This window comes from Salmo salar, chromosome 03 (assembly GCF_965601325.2).
Source record: "Salmo salar chromosome 03, fSalSal1, whole genome shotgun sequence".
Taxonomy (NCBI): domain Eukaryota; kingdom Metazoa; phylum Chordata; class Actinopteri; order Salmoniformes; family Salmonidae; genus Salmo; species Salmo salar.
Genome location: NC_138293.1, coordinates 90,787,501 through 90,810,000, shown reverse-complemented (window position 1 = coordinate 90,810,000; position 22,500 = coordinate 90,787,501). Strand labels below are relative to the sequence as shown.

Genomic DNA, 22,500 nt, shown 5'->3' with positions numbered 1-22,500 from the left:
CCTGTCAACCAACCAGTAGGAGACATGGCCCCGTCAACCAACCAGTAGGAGACATGGTCCTGTCAACCAACCAGTAGGAGACATGGCCCTGTCAACCAACCAGTAGGAGACATGGCCCTGTCAACCAACCAGTAGGAGACATGGTCCTGTCAACCAACCAGTAGGAGACATAGTCCTGTCAACCAACCAGTAGGAGACATGGCCCTGTCAACCAACCAGTTGGAGACATGGCCCTGTCAACCAACCAGTAGGAGACATGGCCCCGTCAACCAACCAGTAGGAGACATGGTCCTATCAACCAACCAGTAGGGGACATGGCCCTGTCAACCAACCAGTAGGAGACATGGTCCTGTCAACCAACCAGTAGGAGACATGGCCCTGTCAACCAACCAGTAGGAGACATGGTCCTGTCAACCAACCAGTAGGAGACATGGCCCCGTCAACCAACCAGTAGGAGACATGGCCCTGTCAACCAACCAGTAGGAGACATGGCCCCGTCAACCAACCAGTAGGAGACATGGTCCTGTCAACCAACCAGTAGGAGACATGGCCCCGTCAACCAACCAGTAGGAGACATGGCCCCGTCAACCAACCAGTAGGAGACATGGTCCTGTCAACCAACCAGTAGGAGACATGACAGTGAAAGAGCGGGTCAATATGTCTAGACTCTGGAGTGGCAGGATGTACAGTCAGCAGGAGCCAATCAGATCACCAGGCTAGGGATGATGGGCAGTGCCCTGCTATGAATACTAGTAACCTCTGTTCAGGTTTTGACTTCCAGTCAGCTCATTTATATTGTCCACGAGGCATTTTATCTCTTGTTGAGTGACATACAGGCTCAGTATTAGTGGTGGTGGTCATGTCTGCTTACTGGGTGTTGAAAGCCTAATAATATGGTCTGACCTGGGACCAGCTAAAGGGACCTCTACAAGCTTTAGCTTCTCCCCCTCTGTCTAAATATCTATGGATTAGGGCTCTCCTCACCTCCTCTTTCTCTCTTCCTGCTGCTTGGCTTGTTATTATCCCTCTCCTTCTCTTCTCCTGGTAGCACCTCCTCCTCTATCCCTCCCTCTCTCAGGACATGTCTGTGGTCCTCTCCTCTCTCAGAACATGTCTGTGGTCCTCCCTCTCTCAGGACATGTCTGTGGTCCTCTCCTCTCTCAGAACATGTCTGTGGTCCTCCCTCTCTCAGGACATGTCTGTGGTCCTCTCCTCTCAGGACATGTCTGTGGTCCTCTCCTCTCAGGACATGTCTGTGGTCCTCCCTCTCTCAGGACATGTCTGTGGTCCTCCCTCTCTCAGGACATGTCTGTGGTCCTCCCTCTCTCAGGACATGTCTGTGGTCCTCTCCTCTCTCAGGACATGTCTGTGGTCCTCTCCTCTCTCAGGACATGTCTGTGGTCCTCTCCTCTCTCAGGACATGTCTGTGGTCCTCTCCTCTCTCAGGACATGTCTGTGGTCCTCTCCTCTCTCAGGACATGTCTGTGGTCCTCCCTCTCTCAGGACATGTCTGTGGTCCTCTCTCTCTCAGGACATGTCTGTGGTCCTCTCCTCTCTCAGGACATGTCTGTGGTCCTCCCTCTCTCAGGACATGTCTGTGGTCCTCTCCTCTCTCAGGACATGTCTGTGGTCCTCTCCTCTCTCAGGACATGTCTGTGGCCCTCTCCTCTCTCAGGACATGTCTGTGGTCCTCCCTGTCTCAGGACATGTCTGTGGTCCTCCCTCTCTCAGGACATGTCTGTGGTCCTCTCCTCTCTCAGGACATGTCTGTGGTCCTCTCCTCTCTCAGGACATGTCTGTGGTCCTCCCTGTCTCAGGACATGTCTGTGGTCCTCTCCTCTCAGGACATGTCTGTGGTCCTCTCCTCTCTCAGGACATGTCTGTGGTCCTCCCTCTCTCAGGACATGTCTGTGGTCCTCCCTCTCTCAGGACATGTCTGTGGTCCTCTCCTCTCTCAGGACATGTCTGTGGTCCTCTCCTCTCTCAGGACATGTCTGTGGTCCTCCCTCTCTCAGGACATGTCTGTGGTCCTCTCCTCTCTCAGTGTGGAGGCTGCATGGTATATATCTCTCTTTCTGGGACATGTTAATAATGCAGGAGGATTAGTTGATTAATGTGGGGGCTGGAGGCTTAGTGTGGGTGTGTGTGTTCGTGTGTGTTTGTGTGTGTTCGTGTGTTCGTGTGTGTTTGTGTGTGTGTGTGTGTGTGTGTGTGTGTGTGTGTAGGGTGGGTTGGGAGTGTAGAGGCCTTGACAGGAGAGTGGTTGGGAGAACTGGCTGGCTGGCTGGCTGGCTGGCTGACTGGCTGGGCTCATAATCAGCCCCCACCTTTGGCTCGTGGTGCCGCCAGGGGCTGTCCTTAGAGACGTGGGTGAGAGGAGGGAAAGTGGTGGGAGAGGGGAAGGGGATGGAGGAGGGTGGAGGAGGGGTGGTGGTACTGTACAGGGCTGTTCCATTACCCCACCTCTATCTAAATGTATTAGTGTGGTTTCTAGTATTAGGCTGAAACAGCAGTACATCTCAGACTGGTCTCATAGATCAGACGTAACATAGTAAATGTGAATTCATGTTACCTAAACCTTCCCCTAACTCTAACCCTAACCTTAACCCCTTACCCTAACCCCTAGAGCTAGCTAACGTTAGCAATAGCCACCTAGGTTTTTCAAATTCGTCCTACGTACGAATTGTAATTCATAACATATTGTTTGATTTGTAATTGTTAACATATCATGAATTGTAGATGCTAACACATCATACTAAATGGATGATGGACATCCACAAATGAATACATACCATACAAATTGTAAGATATCATACTAAAGTGTCTCAGATGTACATACAGAATGATACGAAATGCTCTGAGACCTCATTGTGCATCCGTGTAGTTTTGTTGTAGGATAGTCATTGTGTTAGAGTACAGGGAGAAAAGGCAGGTCTGGTCTCTGTTATGTCTGTACTGTGTCAGTAGGTCTGGTCTCTGTTATGTCTGTACTGTGTCAGTGGGTCTGGTCTCTGTTATGTCTGTACTGTGTCAGTAGGTCTGGTCTCTGTTATGTCTGTACTGTGTCAGTAGGTCTGGTCTCTGTTATGTCTGTACTGTGTCAGTGGGTCTGGTCTCTGTTATGTCTGTACTGTGTCAGTAGGTCTGGTCTCTGTTATGTCTGTACTGTGTCAGTAGGTCTGGTCTCTGTTATGTCTGTACTGTGTCAGTAGGTCTGGTCTCTGTTATGTCTGTACTGTGTCAGTAGGTCTGGTCTCTGTTATGTCTGTACTGTGTCAGTAGGTCTGGTCTCTGTCTCACACACACACACACACACACACACACACACACACACACACACACACACACACACACACACACACACACACACACACACACACACACACACACACACACACACACACACACACACACACAGCGGGTTGGGGTTTTGTGTGGTGTTGGAGCCAGAGGTGGCCAGGTTGGGGCTGTGGTCTGATTGAGCAGTGTGAGATAAGCTCAGGGATTGTGGGGGATTTCCACCTGTCTGGAGCTGTGGTCTACAGGGGACAGGAGAGGCATGCAGAGTGTAGGAGGTGGAGAAAGCAGTAGTCCTGCTGCCATAGGCTGTTCCCTGCAGGGCTCCCCAGCACAGATGCCTTGTAGTCCTTCTCTCTGAGCTCTAAAACCTGTCTGCTTAATGATTAGAGCTGAGCCATTAGTGCTTTCTGAGGTCGGTTTGGGTTTGATTCGATTATTACAAAAGAATCAGTGTTTGTGATTATTTTGGTTGAATGCTGTAACAGCACAGAATCAAACAATGAGCAGAAGTCCTATGATGGGGTGACTGCCCATTGCTGCTTATCACTTATTAACTATTTATTCACAGGACTTTAATCAAATATTTCAGTTGTTGTGTATATTACATGTGTTTTATGTGATATTTAGTCGTTTAAAACTACAACATCACACAGTTCAGCCTGGGTCTGGTTGATCTGTAGAGAAACAAGAGAAAACCCAACTAAATGGAATTCAAATCACTGAACCAATGTGGGTCAATTACTTGTTTAAAAACCGTTATTTTGGTTAATCGCTCAGGTCTATTGATGATTAAGATTCCTCACCGTTGTTCCCAAGGAAATATCCATTCATGTTTAAAGACATGGGATCACCGTGACCCACACCCACACACACACACACACACACACACACACACACACACACACACACACACACACACACACACACACACACACACACACACACACACACACACTGTACTGTCTCTGACATGGTCATCACACACACACACACACACACACACACACACACACACACACACACACACACACACACACACACACACACACACACGCACACACGCACACACACACACACACACACACACACACACACACACACACACTGTACTGTCTCTGACATGGTCATCACACACACACACACACACACACACACACACACACACACACACACACACACACACACACACACACACACACACACACACACTGTACTGTCTCTGACATGGTCATCACACACACACACACACTGTACTGTTTCTGACATGGTCATCACACACACACACACACACACACACACACACACACACACACACACACACACACACACACACACACACACACACAACCACACACACACACAACCACACACACACACACACACACACACACACACACACACACTGTACTCTCTCTTAAGTGCTCATCCAAGGAAACCTCATGCATATGCATGGCAGCCAGTGACTTTGGGTAAAGAGATGAACAGGGAGAGAGAGGGAGAGAGAGAGAGAGAGAGAGAGAGAGAGAAAGTGTGAGAGAGAGAGAGGGAGAGAGAGAGAGTAAGTGAGAGAGAGAGAGACAGAGAGAGAGAGTAAGTGTGAGAGAGAGAGAGAGACAGAGAGAGTAATTGTGTGTGAGAGAGAGAGAGAGAGAGTAAGTGAGAGAGAGAGAGAGAGTAAGTGAGAGGGAGGGAGGGAGGGAGGGAGGGAGGGAGGGAGGGAGGGAGGGAGGGAGGGAGGGAGGGAGGGAGGGAGGGAGGGAGGGAGAGACATTGCAGAGGTCTGTTTCTCAAGTGTGCCGGCAGCACCATAATGGGAATACAAGTGAAGCAGTGGTTAATCAGTGTGTTTTCTCTGGCTTGGCCCTGTAATGTATAATAGTCAATCAGCCCAGTCACACAGGGGTTGCTGAGAATGATCAGTTACTCATCGTTGTCTTGTTAAACCCACAGTCTGCCAAGCCAGGGACTGATTGCTCTGCTGGTGCCATTATTACAGAGCAGAATAAAGCCAACCCAAAGCAATGTGTCTTATAGAGGGAGGAGAGAGGAGGAGAGAGAGGAGAGGAGGAGAGAGAGTGGAGAGGGGGAGAGGAGGAGAGAGAGTGGAGAGGGGGAGAGGAGGAGAGAGAGTGGAGAGGAGGAGAGAGAGTGGAGAGGAGGCGACAGGGAGAGGAGGAGAGAGTGGAGAGGAGGAGACAGGGAGAGGAGGAGAGAGTGGAGAGGAGGAGACAGGGAGAGGAGGAGAGAGTGGAGAGGAGGAGACAGGGAGAGGAGGAGAGAGAGGAGAGGAGGAGACAGGGAGAGGAGGAGAGAGAGGAGAGGAGGAGACAAGGAGAGGAGGAGAGAGAGGAGTGAGAGGAGATGAGGAGACAAGGAGAGGAGGAGAGAGTGGAGAGGAGGAGACAGGGAGAGGAGAGAGAGGAGTGATTGGAGAGGAGGAGACAAGGAGAGGAGGAGAGAGTGGAGAGGAGGAGACAGGTAGAGGAGGAGAAAGGAGAGAAAGGAGAGAGAGGAGAGGCTGGGGACATGGTGTAGTAGACGTTATGAGGTGTAGAGTAGAGGAGAAGAGAGGGTCATTTTGAGAAAGCAGTGCGGGGCTGGAGAGAGGAAGAGTTAAGCTGAGTGGGTGGGACAATGAAAAAGGAGCCTGAAAGAGAGGGAGTGATAGAGAAATAGAGAGGGGGAGAGAAAGCAGGAGATCGCTATAGAGAAAGAGAGAGAGGGAGAGAGGGACATGGAGCAGAGCAATAAGAGAGATTGAGGTCATGAGACAATGGAGGGAGGGAGAGAAATTGAGAAAGGGACACTGGGGAAAAGAGTGAGAGATAGAGATCGGGAGAGGGAGAAAGATAGAGGGAGAGAGCCTGAGAAAGTGTGTACTCAGCTGTGAGATGAGACCTGTCTCCCCATGGGGAGAGAGGGATGGTGAGAGGGGAGGAGGAATCCAATGTCGGTTGGCCTGCTCTGAGGGGGAGCGGAGCACACACACACACACACACACACACACACACACACACACACACACACACACACACACACACACACACACACACACGCACGCATACACAAACACGCACACACAAACACACACACACTCCTCAGGGAGCTGATCTGTCAGACATAGCGAGTCTACCACAGAGTGGTGAAGCCTACAGGTCTGCTGATCCCTGGTCCACATGCTGTGGGACGGACAGATTGCCAATGTCAGGCACCATGACGTCAGCTAGTAGGAAAATGGATAATGGTGTATTACAGTATTCTCTATCCACTATCAATGTATTTGTGCTTTTTAGTAGCGTTGATGGTCGAATGCACATCCCTTATGATGTTGGGCCTTAAAGGTAGCAGAAATTAAGGTAATGGTAATGAAGGTAGTAGTAATGAGGTAGTAGTAATGTAGTAATGAAGGTAGTAGTAGTAGTAATGTAGTAATGAAGATAGTGGTAATGAAGGTATTAGTAATGAAGGTAGTAGTAATGAAGGTAGTAGTAATAAAGGTAATGGTAATGAAGGTAGTAGTAGTAATGTAGTAATGAAAGTAGTAGTAATGAAGTTAATGGTAATGAAGGTAGTAGTAATGAAGGTATTAGTAATGAAGGTAATAGTAATGAAGGTAGTAGTAGTAGTAGTAATGTAGTAATGAAGGTAGTGGTAATGAAGGTATTAGTAATGAAGGTATTAGTAATGAAGGTATTAGTAATGAAGGTAGTAATGAAGGTAGTAGTAATGAAGGTAGTAGTAGTAGTAGTAATGTAGTAATGAAGGTGTTAGTAATGAAGGTATTAGTAATGAAGGTAGTAATGAAGGTAGAAGTAATGAAGGTAATGGTAATGAAGGTAGTAGTAGTAATGTAGTAATGAAGGTAGTAGTAATGAAGGTAGTAGTAATGAAGGTAGTAATGAAGGTAATAGTAGTAGTAATGTAGTAATGAATGTAGTGGTAATGAAGGTAGTAGTAGTAGTAGTAATGTAGTAATGAAGGTATTAGTAATGAAGGTATTAGTAATGAAGGAGGTAATGAAGGTAGTAGTAATGAAGGTAATGGTAATGAAGGTAGTAGTAATGAAGGTATTAGTAATGAAGGTAGTAATGAAGGTAATAGTAATGAAGGTAGTAGTAGTAGTAGTAATGTAGTAATGAAGGTAGTGGTAATGAAGTGGTTAGTAATGAAGGTATTAGTAATGAAGGTAGTAATGAAGGTAATAGTAATGAAGGTAGTAGTAGTAGTAGTAGTAGTAATGTAGTAATAAAGGTAGTGGTAATGAAGTGGTTAGTAATGAAGGTATTAGTAATGAAGGTAGTAATGAAGGTAGTAGTAATGAAGGTGGTAATGAAGGTAGTAGTAATGAAAGTAGTAATGAAGGTAGTGGTAATGAAGTTATTAGTAATGAAGGTAGAAATGAAGGTAGTGGTAATGAAGGTAGTAGTAATGAAGGCAGTAGTAATGAAGGTAGTGGTAATGAAGGTATTAGTAATGAAGGTAATAATGAAGGTAGTAGTACTGAAGGTGGTAATGAAGGTTGTAGTAATGAAGGTAGTAATGAAGGTAGTGTTAATGAAGTTATTAGTAATGAAGGTAGAAATGAAGGTAGTGGGAATGAAGGTAGTAGTAATGAAGACAATAGTAATGAAGGTATTAGTAATGAAGGTAGTGGTAATGAAGGAATTAGTAATGAAGGTAGTAATGAAGGTAGTAATGAAGGTAGTGGTAATGAAGGTATTAGTAATGAAGGTAGTAGTAATGAAGGTAGTAATGAAGATAGTAATGAAGGTAGTAGTAATGAAGGTTTTAGTAATGAAGGTAGTGGTAATGAAGGTATTAGTAATGAAGGTAGTAGTAATGAAGGTAGTAGTAATGAAGGTATTAGTAATGAAGGTAGTAATGAAGGTAGTGGTAATGAAGGTAGTAGTAATGAAGGTAGTAATGAAGGTAGTGGTAATGAAGGTATTAGTAATGAAGGCAGTAGTAATGAAGGTAGTAATGAAGGTATTAGTAATGAAGGTAGTAATGAAGGTAGTGGAAATGAAGGTATTAGTAATGAAGGTAGTAATGAAGGTAGTGGTAATGAATGTATTAGTAATGAAGGTAGTAGTAGTAGTCGTAGTAATGAAGGTATTAGTAATGAAGGTAGTAATGAAGGTAGTAGTAATGAAGGTAGTAGTAGTGGTATTAATGAAGGTATTAGTAATGAAGGTAGTAATGAAGGTAGTAGTAGTAGTAGTAATGTAGTAATGAAGGTGGCAGTAATGAAGGTATTAGTAATGAAGATAGTAGTAATGAAGGTAGTAGTAATGAAGGTAACAGTAATGAAGGTAGTAGTAGTAGTAGTAATGTAGTAATGAAGGTAGTAGTAATGAAGGTATTAGTAATGAAGGTAGTAGTAATGAAGGTAGTAGTAATGAAGGTAATAGTAATGAAGGTAGTAGTAGTAGTTGTAATGTAGTAATGAAGGTAGTAGTAATGAAGGTAGTAGTAGTAGTAGTAATGTGGTAATGAAGGTAGTGGTAGTATTAGTAATGAAGGTAGTAGTAATGAACACTGAACTGCTCTAACACAGACCTTTATGATGTTGGTTTGCAACGTTTGGATCCCTGAAAGGATCTTGTCAGGTTATATGTGCTTTGCCATCAGTAATAAAAGACACTGTCCACACTATTCAGTGATGTTCAGGTACAGCATACAGCTAGTGTAGTCATGAAACATACATAGATACCTACACTTCGTTGAATCAATGCTCACTCCGTTGAATCAATGCTCCCATTGTTTTATGAAGTGAAAATCTTTGCCCGGAAGGTCTTTGCCAGTAGGCAAAAATTATTTTATACTTTGCCATAACCATAACTCTAACCGAAGTCTCACATTGCCTCACATTTAAGGGCTGTTCAATCGCCTATTCATTGGAATATCAGAATTAATGTGAGACATGCCCGGAAATCAAGGTACTTCTAGCCATAACCTCTTCACTCCCTCTCCTTTCTCTCATTGTGCTTATTCTCTGTGTGGCTATAGGCAGTGGTCTGATGGGGAACTCCTCTGCCTCCTTCATGGGTACGTTCCTGGCCAGCAGTCTGGGCTCGTCCTCCCACCCCTCTCACCCCTCCCGGCCCCCCTCCTCACCCTCTTCACCCGGATCCTTCCGTGGTGGGCCCCACTCCAGCGCCTCTCAGATCTGGTTCCCTCACTCACACGAAGGTAAGAGAGAAACCCCACAGGAAAAACTATGGAATGAGTGACACCTGACCACCAATTTAGCATGATGTAATCTGTTATATTTAGCTAGCAGTCTTCTCAACGTGACGGAGGCCTTTAAGGATCGACAGCCACATAACATATCTTCATGATACACACATCCAGGGGTTTTAGGTGGTTTCATTTTTAGATCAAAGACTATCTTCAGGTAAATGTGAAGATGACTCAGCACTCTGTACTCTATGCTGCCATCATTATTAATTGATTTGTAAGAGAATCCCCTACTGCTAGTTCTCTCCCAGTCTATGAAGCCTCAGGGCTCTATCTTGGGCTGGCGTTGGTGTCAAACGCACGTTCATTGGCAGTTTCCACCTGTTAAAGCCAGAGCTCTGCTATTTTCAAACTGTTGTGCAAGGGTTGGTAATTGACCTGTCTTTTATCAGCTCTTTGTGCTCAGGTGGGAGGGGTGGAAATATTGTCGGTGTGTCCTTAAAAAGGGGATGCAAAGGGATAATTTCAGGCAGCTCTCTTTTTGGGCCTCATCAATAATTTATTGAATCTTGCTTGTTGACAACGTTTGGCATGTCCATGCTCAGCCATAATGCAATTTCCAGTAGGCCTAGCCCCTATAAAAGACCGTAAATACACAACTTGAAGCAACCACATATTTAGCCATGGAGCACATTCTGATTGGCCAGTGAGGGGCCAAGCCTCGACACACCTACAACTTATTTATTCATCAGAACCCAGCCCTTTGGCGCCAGCGCCAGCACTGCGCCCATCTTTCTTGGTTGTGAAAACAGGAACAATATTTCTGCGACTCCCCTGAACCTATAGCGCTACCGCTAGCACTTCCAGTTCCCACTGTGTTGGGTTTGTTCAGATAGAGCCCTCTATAGCGCTACCGCTAGCACTTCCAGTTCCCACTGTGTTGGGTTTGTTCAGATAGAGCCCTCTATAGCGCTACCGCTAGCACTTCCAGTTCCCACTGTGTTGGGTTTGTTCAGATAGAGCCCTCTATAGCGCTACCGCTAGCACTTCCAGTTCCCACTGTGTTGGGTTTGTTCAGATAGAGCCCTCTATAGCGCTACCGCTAGCACTTCCAGTTCCCACTGTGTTGGGTTTGTTCAGATAGAGCCCTCTATACGCTACCGCTAGCACTTCCAGTTCCCACTGTGTTGGGTTTGTTCAGATAGAGCCCTCTATAGCGCTACCGCTAGCACTTCCAGTTCCCACTGTGTTGGGTTTGTTCAGATAGAGCCCTCTATAGCGCTACCGCTAGCACTTCCAGTTCCCACTGTGTTGGGTTTGTTCAGATAGAGCCCTCTATAGCGCTACCGCTAGCACTTCCAGTTCCCACTGTGTTGGGTTTGTTCAGATAGAGCCCTCTATAGCGCTACCGCTAGCACTTCCAGTTCCCACTGTGTTGGGTTTGTTCAGATAGAGCCCTCAATGTCAACGTCTCCTGGGTCCTGTTCATTAGGCACCAAACGGAACGAAACAGGGAGGTATTACCTAACCTGAACTAATACAATAAGAAACGCCCATTTTCATGTTCTGCTGCAAACCGCTTTCAAACGTTTTCCATTGTGTGCCCGAATGAACACAACTCAGGTCCTGGTTCTCAGCAGTACGGTCAAATAACACAATTCTATTATAGAATGTTGTGTGTGATGGATTTGCACGTGCAAGCCAAGCGCCACCACTACTATCAGTAGCATTGTCAAGGCTGTACAAAAAGTCTGCAAACAAGCACACACCAGCCACGAACGATGTGTTTACAATACCGTCTTGGTAATAAGGCATTATTTGTTCGACCGCAACTTCTTTGGTATTTAGCTAGCACCAGGACAACTTGTCATTTTGCTGTGTTTTTGGGGAAGAACATAGTTTGCATCAAATCCATCAGCTAGCTAACTTTTTTACAACCAGTACTGTCCAGAGCTTGGGGAAGGGCAGCACTGTCCAGAGCTTGGGGAAGGGCAGCACTGTCCAGAGCTTGGGGAAGGGCAGCACTGTCCAGAGCTTGGGGAAGGGCAGCACTGTCCAGAGCTTGGGGAAGGGCAGCACTGTCCAGAGCTTGGGGAAGGGCAGCACTGTCCAGAGCTTGGGGAAGGGCAGCACTGTCCAGAGCTTGGGGAAGGGCAGCACTGTCCAGAGCTTGGGGAAGGGCAGGTGCGCGAGACAACTTTACCAGCATCATAGCGATACGTATTGATTAATCGTTGTGACATATGGAATACGAGTGATAGTGTAATCAATGTGTAATAACTATGTAAAAAATGTATGAACTTGTTAAATTATTATGTGACGTGCAGTCATATTCAGGTCCTGATTGGTCAACAAGCTTATTTGACACATCAACTAGTGTTATTTGACGTGTATCTTTTTGGACATGTAAAGACCCAAACGGCGTTCCATAGTACGGCGCTGGAGCTGAACAGCCTGTAATCTTACTCTGACAGCAGGTATTCTCAGCCTGTGTTGAGTTTCCAGTGGAGGACAGGCGGCTCGTAATCCTTAAGAAATTAGCCCGGCTCCCACCCTTTTATCTGGGCTCTGAAATAGGCCTCTGCCCCTCCCCAGGAGCATGTTTGGGGTGAAGCACCATGCAGTGTTTTTTTGGATGGAGTGACGGGTCAATAGTTCAGCCAAAAAATGTTGCGGTATTCAAATTCACGTCAGCAAGAATGTCACTCAGCCCACTGAACAACACACACGCACGCCAGTAAAGAGGTTGCACAGACTGCAGGGTTGGGCTGTTCAGCTGTTGTGTCTTTGGTGGTTGTGGTGGTTCCCACCCTACCCAGGCTCTGACTGCTTCACCCGACCCGCCTAAACACAGCAGACTCAGGGTATGCCAAGCCCCAGGCATAGCCTCCTTGTTTAAAGGAATAGTTAAAGCAAAATAAAACATTAGTTAGATGGTTCCTGGTGTTCAGACTACTTCCAGAATTAGATAGCATCTAACTAATGTTGTTATTAAAGTGAACAACCCCTTTAAGAAGGATCTAACTACCCATTGGGCACAGACATCAATTCAATGTCTATTCCACGTTGGTTCAACGTAATAACATTAAAAGGACATGGAAACAACGTTGATTCAACCAGTGTGCCAAGTGGATAATGTTGTCATTAAGGTGAACGGCCCCTTTAAGAAGGAACATTCTAACTAATGTTGTCATTAAGTTGAACTACCCCTTTAAGAAGGAACATTCTATCTAATGTTGTCATTAAGATGAACTACCCCTTTAAGAAGGAACATTCTATCTAATGTTGTCATTAAGGTGAACTACCCTTTTAAAAAGGAACTTTCTAACTAATGTTGTCATTAAGGTGAACTTCCCCTTTAAGAAGGAACATTCCAACTAATTTTGTCATTAAGATGAACTACCCCTTTAAGACTAGGCCAGCTGTTGTGTCTTGGCCAGGGCAAGCCAGCGGGGAATGTGCTGCAGGATCTACATTGTGTTTGTGGTCACTGATAATCACTGCTCTGGTCGTATGATGTGTAGCTGGGCCTGATGTTGTTTGATGCAGCTGTGATTCTGTTTGTTGTTAATGGACACTCTGTTTGGGGATGGGCGGCCCTTAGATGTTGCGGCCACAGAGAGTCATGCACTTATTCACTTCCCGCCATGGATTTATGGGATTTAAAGGGGCAATCAGCAGGTGCTACATCCATTTTGTGACTTATAATAAATTAATGATTTATACCCATTGATTCTTTAAGAATATATCTTATAAATGCCTCATGATCTCAGTTTAACTGTTTTACCCCATCAGAAACCCAAACTATAAGCTTGTTTTACTCTAATGTTTGTAAACAAAGAAAATGTAAACAAACATTGTATAGCCTCAAAACATGGTTAAACTATACGTTTGATATAACTGAAGGTCAACCCTTGCATCCGTAGTTCTGTCTATGAATATGAGAGTGGTTAAATGTCTCCAGCCCTATCCCTCAGCTTTTTACCAAACCAGGTGGGGAGTCCGCTTTGTTGTTGATTCTACTGCTGATTGCTGCTTTAGGGATTGGTGTAAGAAACATGGTGGAAACTCACTCTAGCTCATGCTTAGACCAATCCATGTTTAAGGTATTCACATGGGAGGCAGGCAACATGGTGTTAGTGAATGGAGTTACAGCCATCTCTCTGAAACAACATGGTGTTAGTGAACGGAGTTACAGCCATCTCTCTGAAACAACATGGTGTTAGTGAACGGAGTTACAGCCATCTCTCTGAAACAACATGGTGTTAGTGAACGGAGTTACAGCCATCTCTCTGAAACAACATGGTGTTAGTGAACGGAGTTACAGCCATCTCTCTGAAACAACATGGTGTTAGTGAACGGAGTTACAGCCATCTCTCTGAAACAACATGGTGTTAGTGAACGGAGTTACAGCCATCTCTCTGAAACAACATGGTGTTAGTGGATTGAGTTACAGCCATCTCTCTGAAACAACATTGTTAGTGAACGGAGTTACAGCCATCTCTCTGAAACAACATGGTGTTGGTGAATGGAGTTACAGCCATCTCTCTGAAACAACATGGTGTTAGTGGACGGAGTTACAGCCATCTCTCTGAAACAACATGGTGTTAGTGGACGGAGTTACAGCCATCTCTCTGAAACAACATGGTGTTAGTGGACGGAGTTACAGCCATCTCTCTGAAACAATATGGTGTTAGTGGACGGAGTTACAGCCATCTCTCTGAAACAACATGGTGTTGGTGAATGGAGTTACAGCCATCTCTCTGAAACAACATGGTGTTGGTGAATGGAGTTACAGCCATCTCTCTGAAACAACATGGTGTTAGTGGACGGAGTTACAGCCATCTCTCTGAAACAACATGGTGTTAGTGGACGGAGTTACAGCCATCTCTCTGAAACAACATGGTGTTAGTGGACGGAGTTACAGCCATCTCTCTGAAACATCATGGTGTTAGTGAATGGAGTTACAGCCATCTCTCTGAAACAACATGGTGTTAGTGGACGGAGTTACAGCCATCTCTCTGAAACAACATGGTGTTAGTGAATGGAGTTACAGCCATCTCTCTGAAACAACATGGTGTTAGTGAATGGAGTTACAGCCATCTCTCTGAAACAACATGGTGTTAGTGAATGGAGTTACAGCCATCTCTCTGAAACAACATGGTGTTAGTGGACGGAGTTACAGCCATCTCTCTGAAACAACATGGTGTTAGTGGATTGAGTTACAGCCATCTCTCTGAAACAACATGGTGTTAGTGAATGGAGTTACAGCCATCTCTCTGAAACAACATGGTGTTAGTGGACGGAGTTACAGTCATCTCTCTGAAACAACATGGTGTAAGTGGATTGAGTTACAACCATCTCTCTGAAACAACATGGTGATAGTGGATTGAGTTACAGCCATCTCTCTGAAACAACATGGTGTTAGTGGATTGAGTTACAGCCATCTCTCTTGTTAATGTTGCGACAGTTCGTTTCTGGTAACAGAACAAAATAGTCAGCACATAGTAACTTCTGATTTAGCTGTACTTTAATTAATGCAAACACGTGCGTGGTATATGTGTGGTTCGTATATATACGGTCTCGCTGTTTTACCTCGCAGGGCAAAACAGAGAAGAGAGCGACACATCCTATTGTTCTCTCTTTTATACTGAGAGATATTTCCCGCTCAATGCTGGCCTGTCAGAGGGAGGAGGAGCGTGGTTTAAACTTGCTCCTCCTAACGTCGGCATGCAGGCTGGTCCCAGCGTCGTGACGCACTTCCTGTTGCCGGTTGTAGTTCTTCTTGTCTTCAACAGTTGATTTACTCGTAGTTTATGTACTTAGCCTGTTAGGGCTAGGGGGCAGTATTGACACGGCTGGATAAAAAACATACCCGATTTAATCTGGATACCACTCCTACCCAGTAACTAGAATATGCATATACTTATTACATATGGATAGAAAACACCCTAAAGTTTCTAAAACTGCTTGAATGGTGTCTGTGAGTATAACAGAACTCAAATGGCAGGTCAAAACCTGAGAGATTCCTTTACAGGAAGTGGCCTGTCTGACCATTTCTTGAACTTCTTTTCCATCTCTATCTTTTACTAAGGATCTCTGCTCTAACGTGACACTTCCTACGTCGTCCATAGGCGCTCAGAGCCCGGGAAAAAACTGAATGTCGTCATTCCAGCCCCAGGCTGAAACACATTATCGCCTTTCTCAAGTGGCTGATCAAGGGACTCTGGGCTTATGCGCATGACCCGACCGCCCCCGCCTTTGTGATTTTTTCCTCTGTTTGCCGAAAAGGAGATTCCCTGTCGGAATATTATCGCTTTTCTACGAGAAAAATTGCGTAAAAATTGATTTTAAACAGCGGTTGACATGCTTCAAAGTACGGTAATGGAATATTTAGAATTTTATTGTCACGAATTGCGCCATGCGCGCGACACTTCTTTACCATTTCGGATAGTGTCTGGAACGCACGAACAAAACGCCGCTATTCGGATATAACGATGGATTATTTTGGACCAAACCAACATTTGTTATTGAAGTAGCAGTCCTGGGTGTGCATTCTGACGAAGACAACAAAAGGTAATCAAACTTTTATAATAGTAAATATGATTATGGTGAGTGCTAAACTTGCCGGGTGTCTAAATAGCGAGCCCGTGATGCCTGGGCTATGTACTTAGAATATTGCAAAATGTGCTTACACCAAAAAGCTATTTTAAAATCGGACATATCGAGTGCATAGAGGAGGTCTGTATCTATAATTCTTAAAATAATTGTTATGCTTTTTGTGAACGTTTATCGTGAGTAATTTAGTAAAATGTTAGCGAATTCCCCGGAAGTTTGCGGGGGGTATGCTAGTTCTGAACGTCACATGCTAATGTAAAAAGCTGGTTTTTGATATAAATATGAACTTGATTGAACAAAACATGTATGTATTGTATAACATAATGTCCTAGGGTTGTCATCTGATGAAGATCATCAAAGGTGAGGGCTGCATTTAGCTGTCTTCTGGGTTTTGGTGACATTATATGCTGGCTTGAAAAATGGGTGTCTGATTATTTCTGGCTTGGTACTCTGCTGACATAATCTAATCTTTTGCTTTCGTTGTAAAGCCTTTTTGAAATCGGACAGTGTGGTTAGATTAACGAGAGTCTTGTCTTTAAATAGCTGTAAAATAGTCATATGTTTGAGAAATTGAAGTAATAGGATTTTTAAGGTTTTGAAAATCGCGCCACAGGCTGCAAGTGGCTGTTACGTAGGTGGGACGCAAGCGTCCCACCTAGCCCATAGAGGTTAACATAGCTTCCCCAGTATATTATATAAGTTATGCATACAAATAGCCAGTTCAACCCTAACACTCTGAAACAACATGGTGTTAGTGGACGGAGTTACAGCCATCTCTCTGAAACAACATGGTGTTAGTGGACGGAGTTACAGCCATCTCTCTGAAACAACATGGTGTTAGTGGACGGAGTTACAGCCATCTCTCTGAAACAACATGGTGTTAGTGGACGGAGTTACAGCCATCTCTCTGAAACAACATGGTGTTAGTGGACGGAGTTACAGCCATCTCTCTGAAACAACATGGTGTTAGTGGACGGAGTTACAGCCATCTCTCTGAAACAACATGGTGTTAGTGGACGGAGTTACAGCCATCTCTCTGAAACAACATGGTGTTAGTGGACGGAGTTACAGCCATCTCTCTGAAACAACATGGTGTTAGTGGACGGTGTTACAGCCATCTCTCTGAAACAACATGGTGTTAGTGGACGGAGTTACAGCCATCTCTCTGAAACAACATGGTGTTAGTGGACGGAGTTACAGCCATCTCTCTGAAACAACATGGTGTTAGTGGACGGAGTTACAGCCATCTCTCTGAAACAACATGGTGTTAGTGGACGGAGTTACAGCCATCTCTCTGAAACAACATGGTGTTAGTGGACGGAGTTACAGAAATCTCTCTGAAACAACATGGAGGTACAGATGACAGGGAGAATGAGAGAACGATGGAACCAGAGAGATGAGCAGTTACAGGTCATAGTGAATCTTCTAGTTCCTTCCACCCACAAAACACAAGTTAACATACGAAAATGTATGTTTCGTTTTCACCTTTTAGCAACGGGTATCAAAGCCACGGGGAGATTTGTGCTGGAAAACAGAATAATATTAATAAGTCGGACGATGATAATGCCAAGCCTAATAAAAGTAATGGAGGTGGTAATGACTAGGATTATTACTCAGTTTGCAGTGGAGGCCATTACCCAGACTGCAGTTTAATTGTACATAATGCATTAAGATCCTGATTGAATCCAGACTGTTCATCAGCCACATTCAGCTGCTCTGGCTTCAACATAATTGCATGTTGTCTTTTTACTGTTTTGCATTAAAAGCAACTCATCAAAATGATGAGCGGGAACAATTACCCAGGCTCCTCGCCTTCTCTCTACGGGTGTCGGCCTGTCGGCTGTATCCCACCAGCAGCAGCACAGAGCATACTGTGTGTGTGTGTGTTCGTGCAAGAGATTGTGTGTGTATGTGTGAGCTGGTATTTGTTCTAAGATTCTCTTGTCTCTCAAGCTACATTTCTTTGGCGCGCGGTCTCTTTGTCTCTCATGTTGCTGTGATTCTGACACATTTTCATATGGAGCTGGTCTGTTGTTCATTTCATGGGAACCATATGGAGATGGTCTGGAGAGGAGGGCTGTTCGTTGGCACACAGAGGTGGAGTAGGGGAGGAGCTGTTGTTGGGATCTGGGTGTAAAGATATATATATAAATATACACTATATATACAAAAGTATGTCTACACCCCTTCAAAAAAGTGGATTTGGCTATTTCAGCCACACCCGTTGCTGACAGGCGTATAAACGTGAGCACACCGCCATGCAATCTCCATAGACAAACATTGGCAACAGAATGGCCTTACTGAAGAGCTCAGTAACTCTCAACATGGCACCGTTATAGGATGCCACCTTTCCAACAAGTCAGTTCATCAAATTTCTGCCCAGCTAGAGCTGCCCCGGTGAACTGTATGTGCTGTTATTGTGAAGTGGAAGCGTCTAGGAACAACAACGGCTCAATCGAGAAGTGGTAAGCCACATAAGCTCACAGAACAAGACCGCCGAGTACTGAAGCGTGTAGCGCGTAAAAATCGTCTGTCCTCGGTTGCAACTCTCACTACCTAGTTCCAAGCTGCCCCTGGAAGCAACATCAGCACAATAACTGTTGTTGGGAGCTTCATGAAATGGGTTTCCATGGCAGAGCAGCCGCACACAAGTCTAAGATCATCATGCGCAATGCCAAGCGTCGGATGGAGTGGTGTAAAGCTCGCCGTCATTGGACTCTGGAGCAGTGGAAACGTGATCTCTGGAGTGATGATTAACGCTTTACTATCTGGCAGTAATCTGGGTTTGGTGGATGACAGGAGAACGTTACCTGACCCAATGCATTGTACCAACTGTAAAGTTTGATGGAGGATGAATAATGGTCTGGGGCTGTTATTCAAGACCCCTTGACTTTTTCCACATTTAATTACGTTACAGCCTTATTCTGAAATTGATAAAATGAATGTTTTTCATCATCAATCTATACACAATACCCCATAATGACAAAGCAAAAATAGGTATTTAGAATTTTTTTGCAAATGTATGAAAAATAAAAGCAGAAATACCTTCATTAACATAAGTATTCAGACCTTTGCTAGAAAACCCAGGTTCATCCTGTTTCCATTGATCATCCTTGACATGTTTCTACAACTTGATTGGAGTCCACCTGTGGTAAATTCTATTGATTGGACATGATTTGGAAATGCATACACCTGTCTATATAAGGTCCCACTGTTAACAGTGGGAAAGCAAAAACCAAGCCATGAGGTCGAAGGAATTGTCCGTAGAGCTCCGAGACAGGATTCTGTCGAGGCACAGATCTGGGAAAGGGTACCAAAAAAAATCTGCAGCATTGAAGGTCCCCTAGAACACAGTTCCCTCCATCATTCTTAAATGGAAGAAGTTTGGAACTGCCGTCTGAGCAATCGGGGGAGAAGGGCCACACTGAGCAATCGGGGGAGAAGGGCCTTGGTCAGGTAGGTAACCAAGAACACAATGGTTACTCTGACAGAGTTCCAGAGTTCCTCTGTGGAGATAGGGGAACCTTCCAGAAAGACATCCATCTCTACAACACTCCACCAATCAGGCCTTTGTGGTAGAGTGGCCAGACGGAAGCCACTCCTCAGTAAAAGGCACATGACAGCCCACTTGGAGTTTGCCAAAAGGCACTTAAGGACTCTCAGACCATGAGAAACAAGATTCTCTGTTCTGATGAAACTAAGATTGAACTCTTTGGCCTGAATGCCAAGCATCACGTCTGGAGAAAACCTGGCACCATCTCTACGGTGAAGCATGGTAGTGGCAGCATCATGCTGTGGGGATGTTTTTCAGCGGCAGGGACTGGGAGACTAGTCAGGATCGAGGGAAAGATGAATGGAGAAAAGTACAGAGTTCCTTGATGAAAACCTGCTCCAGAGCGCTCAGTACCTCAGACTGGGGCAAAGGTTCACCTTCCAACAGGACAATGACCCTAAACACACAGCCAAGATAAGTCTCTGAATGTCCTTGAATGGCCCAGCCAGAGCCCGCACTGACTTAAATCCAAAATAACATCTCTGGAGAGACCTGAAAATAGCTGTGCAGTGATGCTCCTCATCCAACCTGACAGAGCTTGAGAGGATCTACATGGGAGAAATGGGAGAAACTCCCCAAATATAGGTGTGCCAAGATTGTAGCGACATACCCAAGAAGACTGTAGGCTGTAATCGCTGCCAAAGGTGCTTCAACAAAGTACTGAGTAAAGGGTCTGAATACTTATGTAAATGTAATATTTCAGTTTGAACTTTTTTTTATATTTGCAAAAATTCTACAGACCTGTTTTTGCTTTGTCGTTATGGGGTATTGTGATGTCATTATGGGTTATTGTGATATCGTTATTGTCACGCCCTGGCCATAGAGAGGTTTTTGTTCTCTATTTTGGTTAGGCCAGGGTGTGATTAGGGTGGGCATTCTATGTTCCGTTTTCTATGTTTTGTGTATTTCTTTGTTTTGGCCGGGTATGGCTCTCAATCAGGGACAGCTGTCTATCGTTGTCTCTGATTGGGAGCCATACTTAGGTAGCCTTTTCCCACAGGGTTTTTGTGGGTTGTTGTTTTCTGTCTTGTGTTTTTCACCTGACAGAGCTGTTGCGCTTTGTTCCACTTTGTTTTTGATTCAGTGTTCAGAACTAATAAACATGATGAACACGTACCACGCTGCACCTTGGTCCTCTCCTTGCAACATCCGTTACAGTTATGGGGTATTGTGATGTCGTTATGTGGTATTGTGTGTAGATGGATGAGGGAAAAAAACTATTTAAACCATTTTAGAATAAGGCTGTAACGTATGAAAATGTGGAAAACGTCAAGAGGTCAGAATACTTTCGGAATGCACTGTATATACACTACCGTTCAAAAGTTTGGGGTCGCTTAGAAATGTCCTTGTTTTTGAAAGAAAAGCACATTTTTTGTCCATTAAAATAACATCAAATTGATCAGAAATACAGTGTAGACATTGTTAATGTTGTAAATGACTATTGTAGCTGGAAATGGCAGATTTTTTTTTCTCAAGCTAGAAACTCTGATGTACTTGTCCTCTTGCGTAGTTGTGCACCGGGGTCTCCCACTCCTCTTTCTATTCTGGTTAGAGACAGTTTGCGTTGTTATTTGAAGGAAGTGGTACACAGCATTGTATGAGATCTTCAGTTACTTGGCAATTTCTCGCATTGAATAGCCTTCATTTCTCAGAACAAGAATGGACTGACGAGTTTCAGAAGAAAGGTCTTTGGTTCCAGCCATTTTGATCCTGTAATCGAACCCACAAATGTTGATGCTCCAGATACTCAACTAGTCTAAAGAAGGCCAGTTTTATTGCTTCTTTAATCAGAACAACTGTTTTTAGCTGTGCTAACATAATTGCAAAAGGGTTTTCTAATGATCAATTAGACTTTTAAAATGATACACTTGGAAAAGCTAACACAACGTGCCATTGGAACACAGGAGTGATGGTTGCTGATCAACCAAGACCTCAGAAAAATAATTGTAGACCTCCACAAGTCTGGTTCATCCATGGGAGCAATTTCCAAACACCTGAAGGTACCACGTTCATCTGTACAAACAATAGTACGCAAGTATTAACACCATGGGACCACACAGCCGTCATACCGCTCAGGAAGGAGACGAATTCTGTCTCCTAGAGATGAACGTACTTTGGTGCGAAAAGTGCAAATCAATCCCAGAACAACAGCAAAGGACCTTGTGAAGATGCTGGAGAAAACAGGTACAAAAGTATCTATATCCAAAGTAAAACGAGTCAACATAACCTGAAAGGCCACTCAGCAAGGAAGAAGCCACTGCTCCAAAATCGGCATAAAAAAACAGACTACAGTTTGCAACTGCACATGGGGATAATGATTGTACTTTTTGGAGAAATGTCCTCTGGTCTGATGAAACAAAAATAGAACTGCTTGGCCATAATGACCATCGTTATGTTTGGAGGAAAAAGGGAGAGGCTTGCAAGCCAAAGAACACCATCCCAAACGTGAAGCATGGGGGTGGCAGCATCATGTTGTGGGGGTGCTTTGCTGCAGGAGGGACTGGTGCACTTCACAAAATAGATGGCATCATGAGGGAGGAAAATTATGTGGATATATTGAAGCAACATCTCAAGACATCAGTCAGGAAGTTAAAGCTTGGTCGCAAATGGGTCTTCCAAATGGACAATGACCCCAAGCATACTTCCAAAGTTGTGGCAAAATGGCCTAAGGACAACAAAGTCAAGGTATTGGAGTGGCCATCACAAAGCCCTGACCTCAATCTGAAAAAGTGTGTGCGAGCAAGGAGGCCTACAAACCTGACTCATTTACACCAGCTATGTCAGGAGGAATGGGCCAAAATTCACTCAACTTATTGTGGGAAGCTTGTGGAAGGCTACCCGAAAAGTTT

At 44.6% G+C, this 22,500-nt stretch overlaps 1 protein-coding gene across 7 annotated transcripts in view; it reads left to right on the top strand.

The window, feature by feature from the left end:
• LOC106594543 (BAH and coiled-coil domain-containing protein 1) overlaps nt 1-22,500 on the top strand; it is a 252,728-nt gene that overhangs the window by 88,898 nt on the left and 141,330 nt on the right. For all 7 annotated transcript variants that reach the window (XM_045715699.2, XM_082972868.1, XM_082972866.1 and 4 more), the window contains one exon: nt 9,310-9,492. In XM_045715699.2, the coding sequence (XP_045571655.2) occupies nt 9,310-9,492 (183 nt within the window). The remainder of the gene's footprint in view (nt 1-9,309; nt 9,493-22,500) is intronic.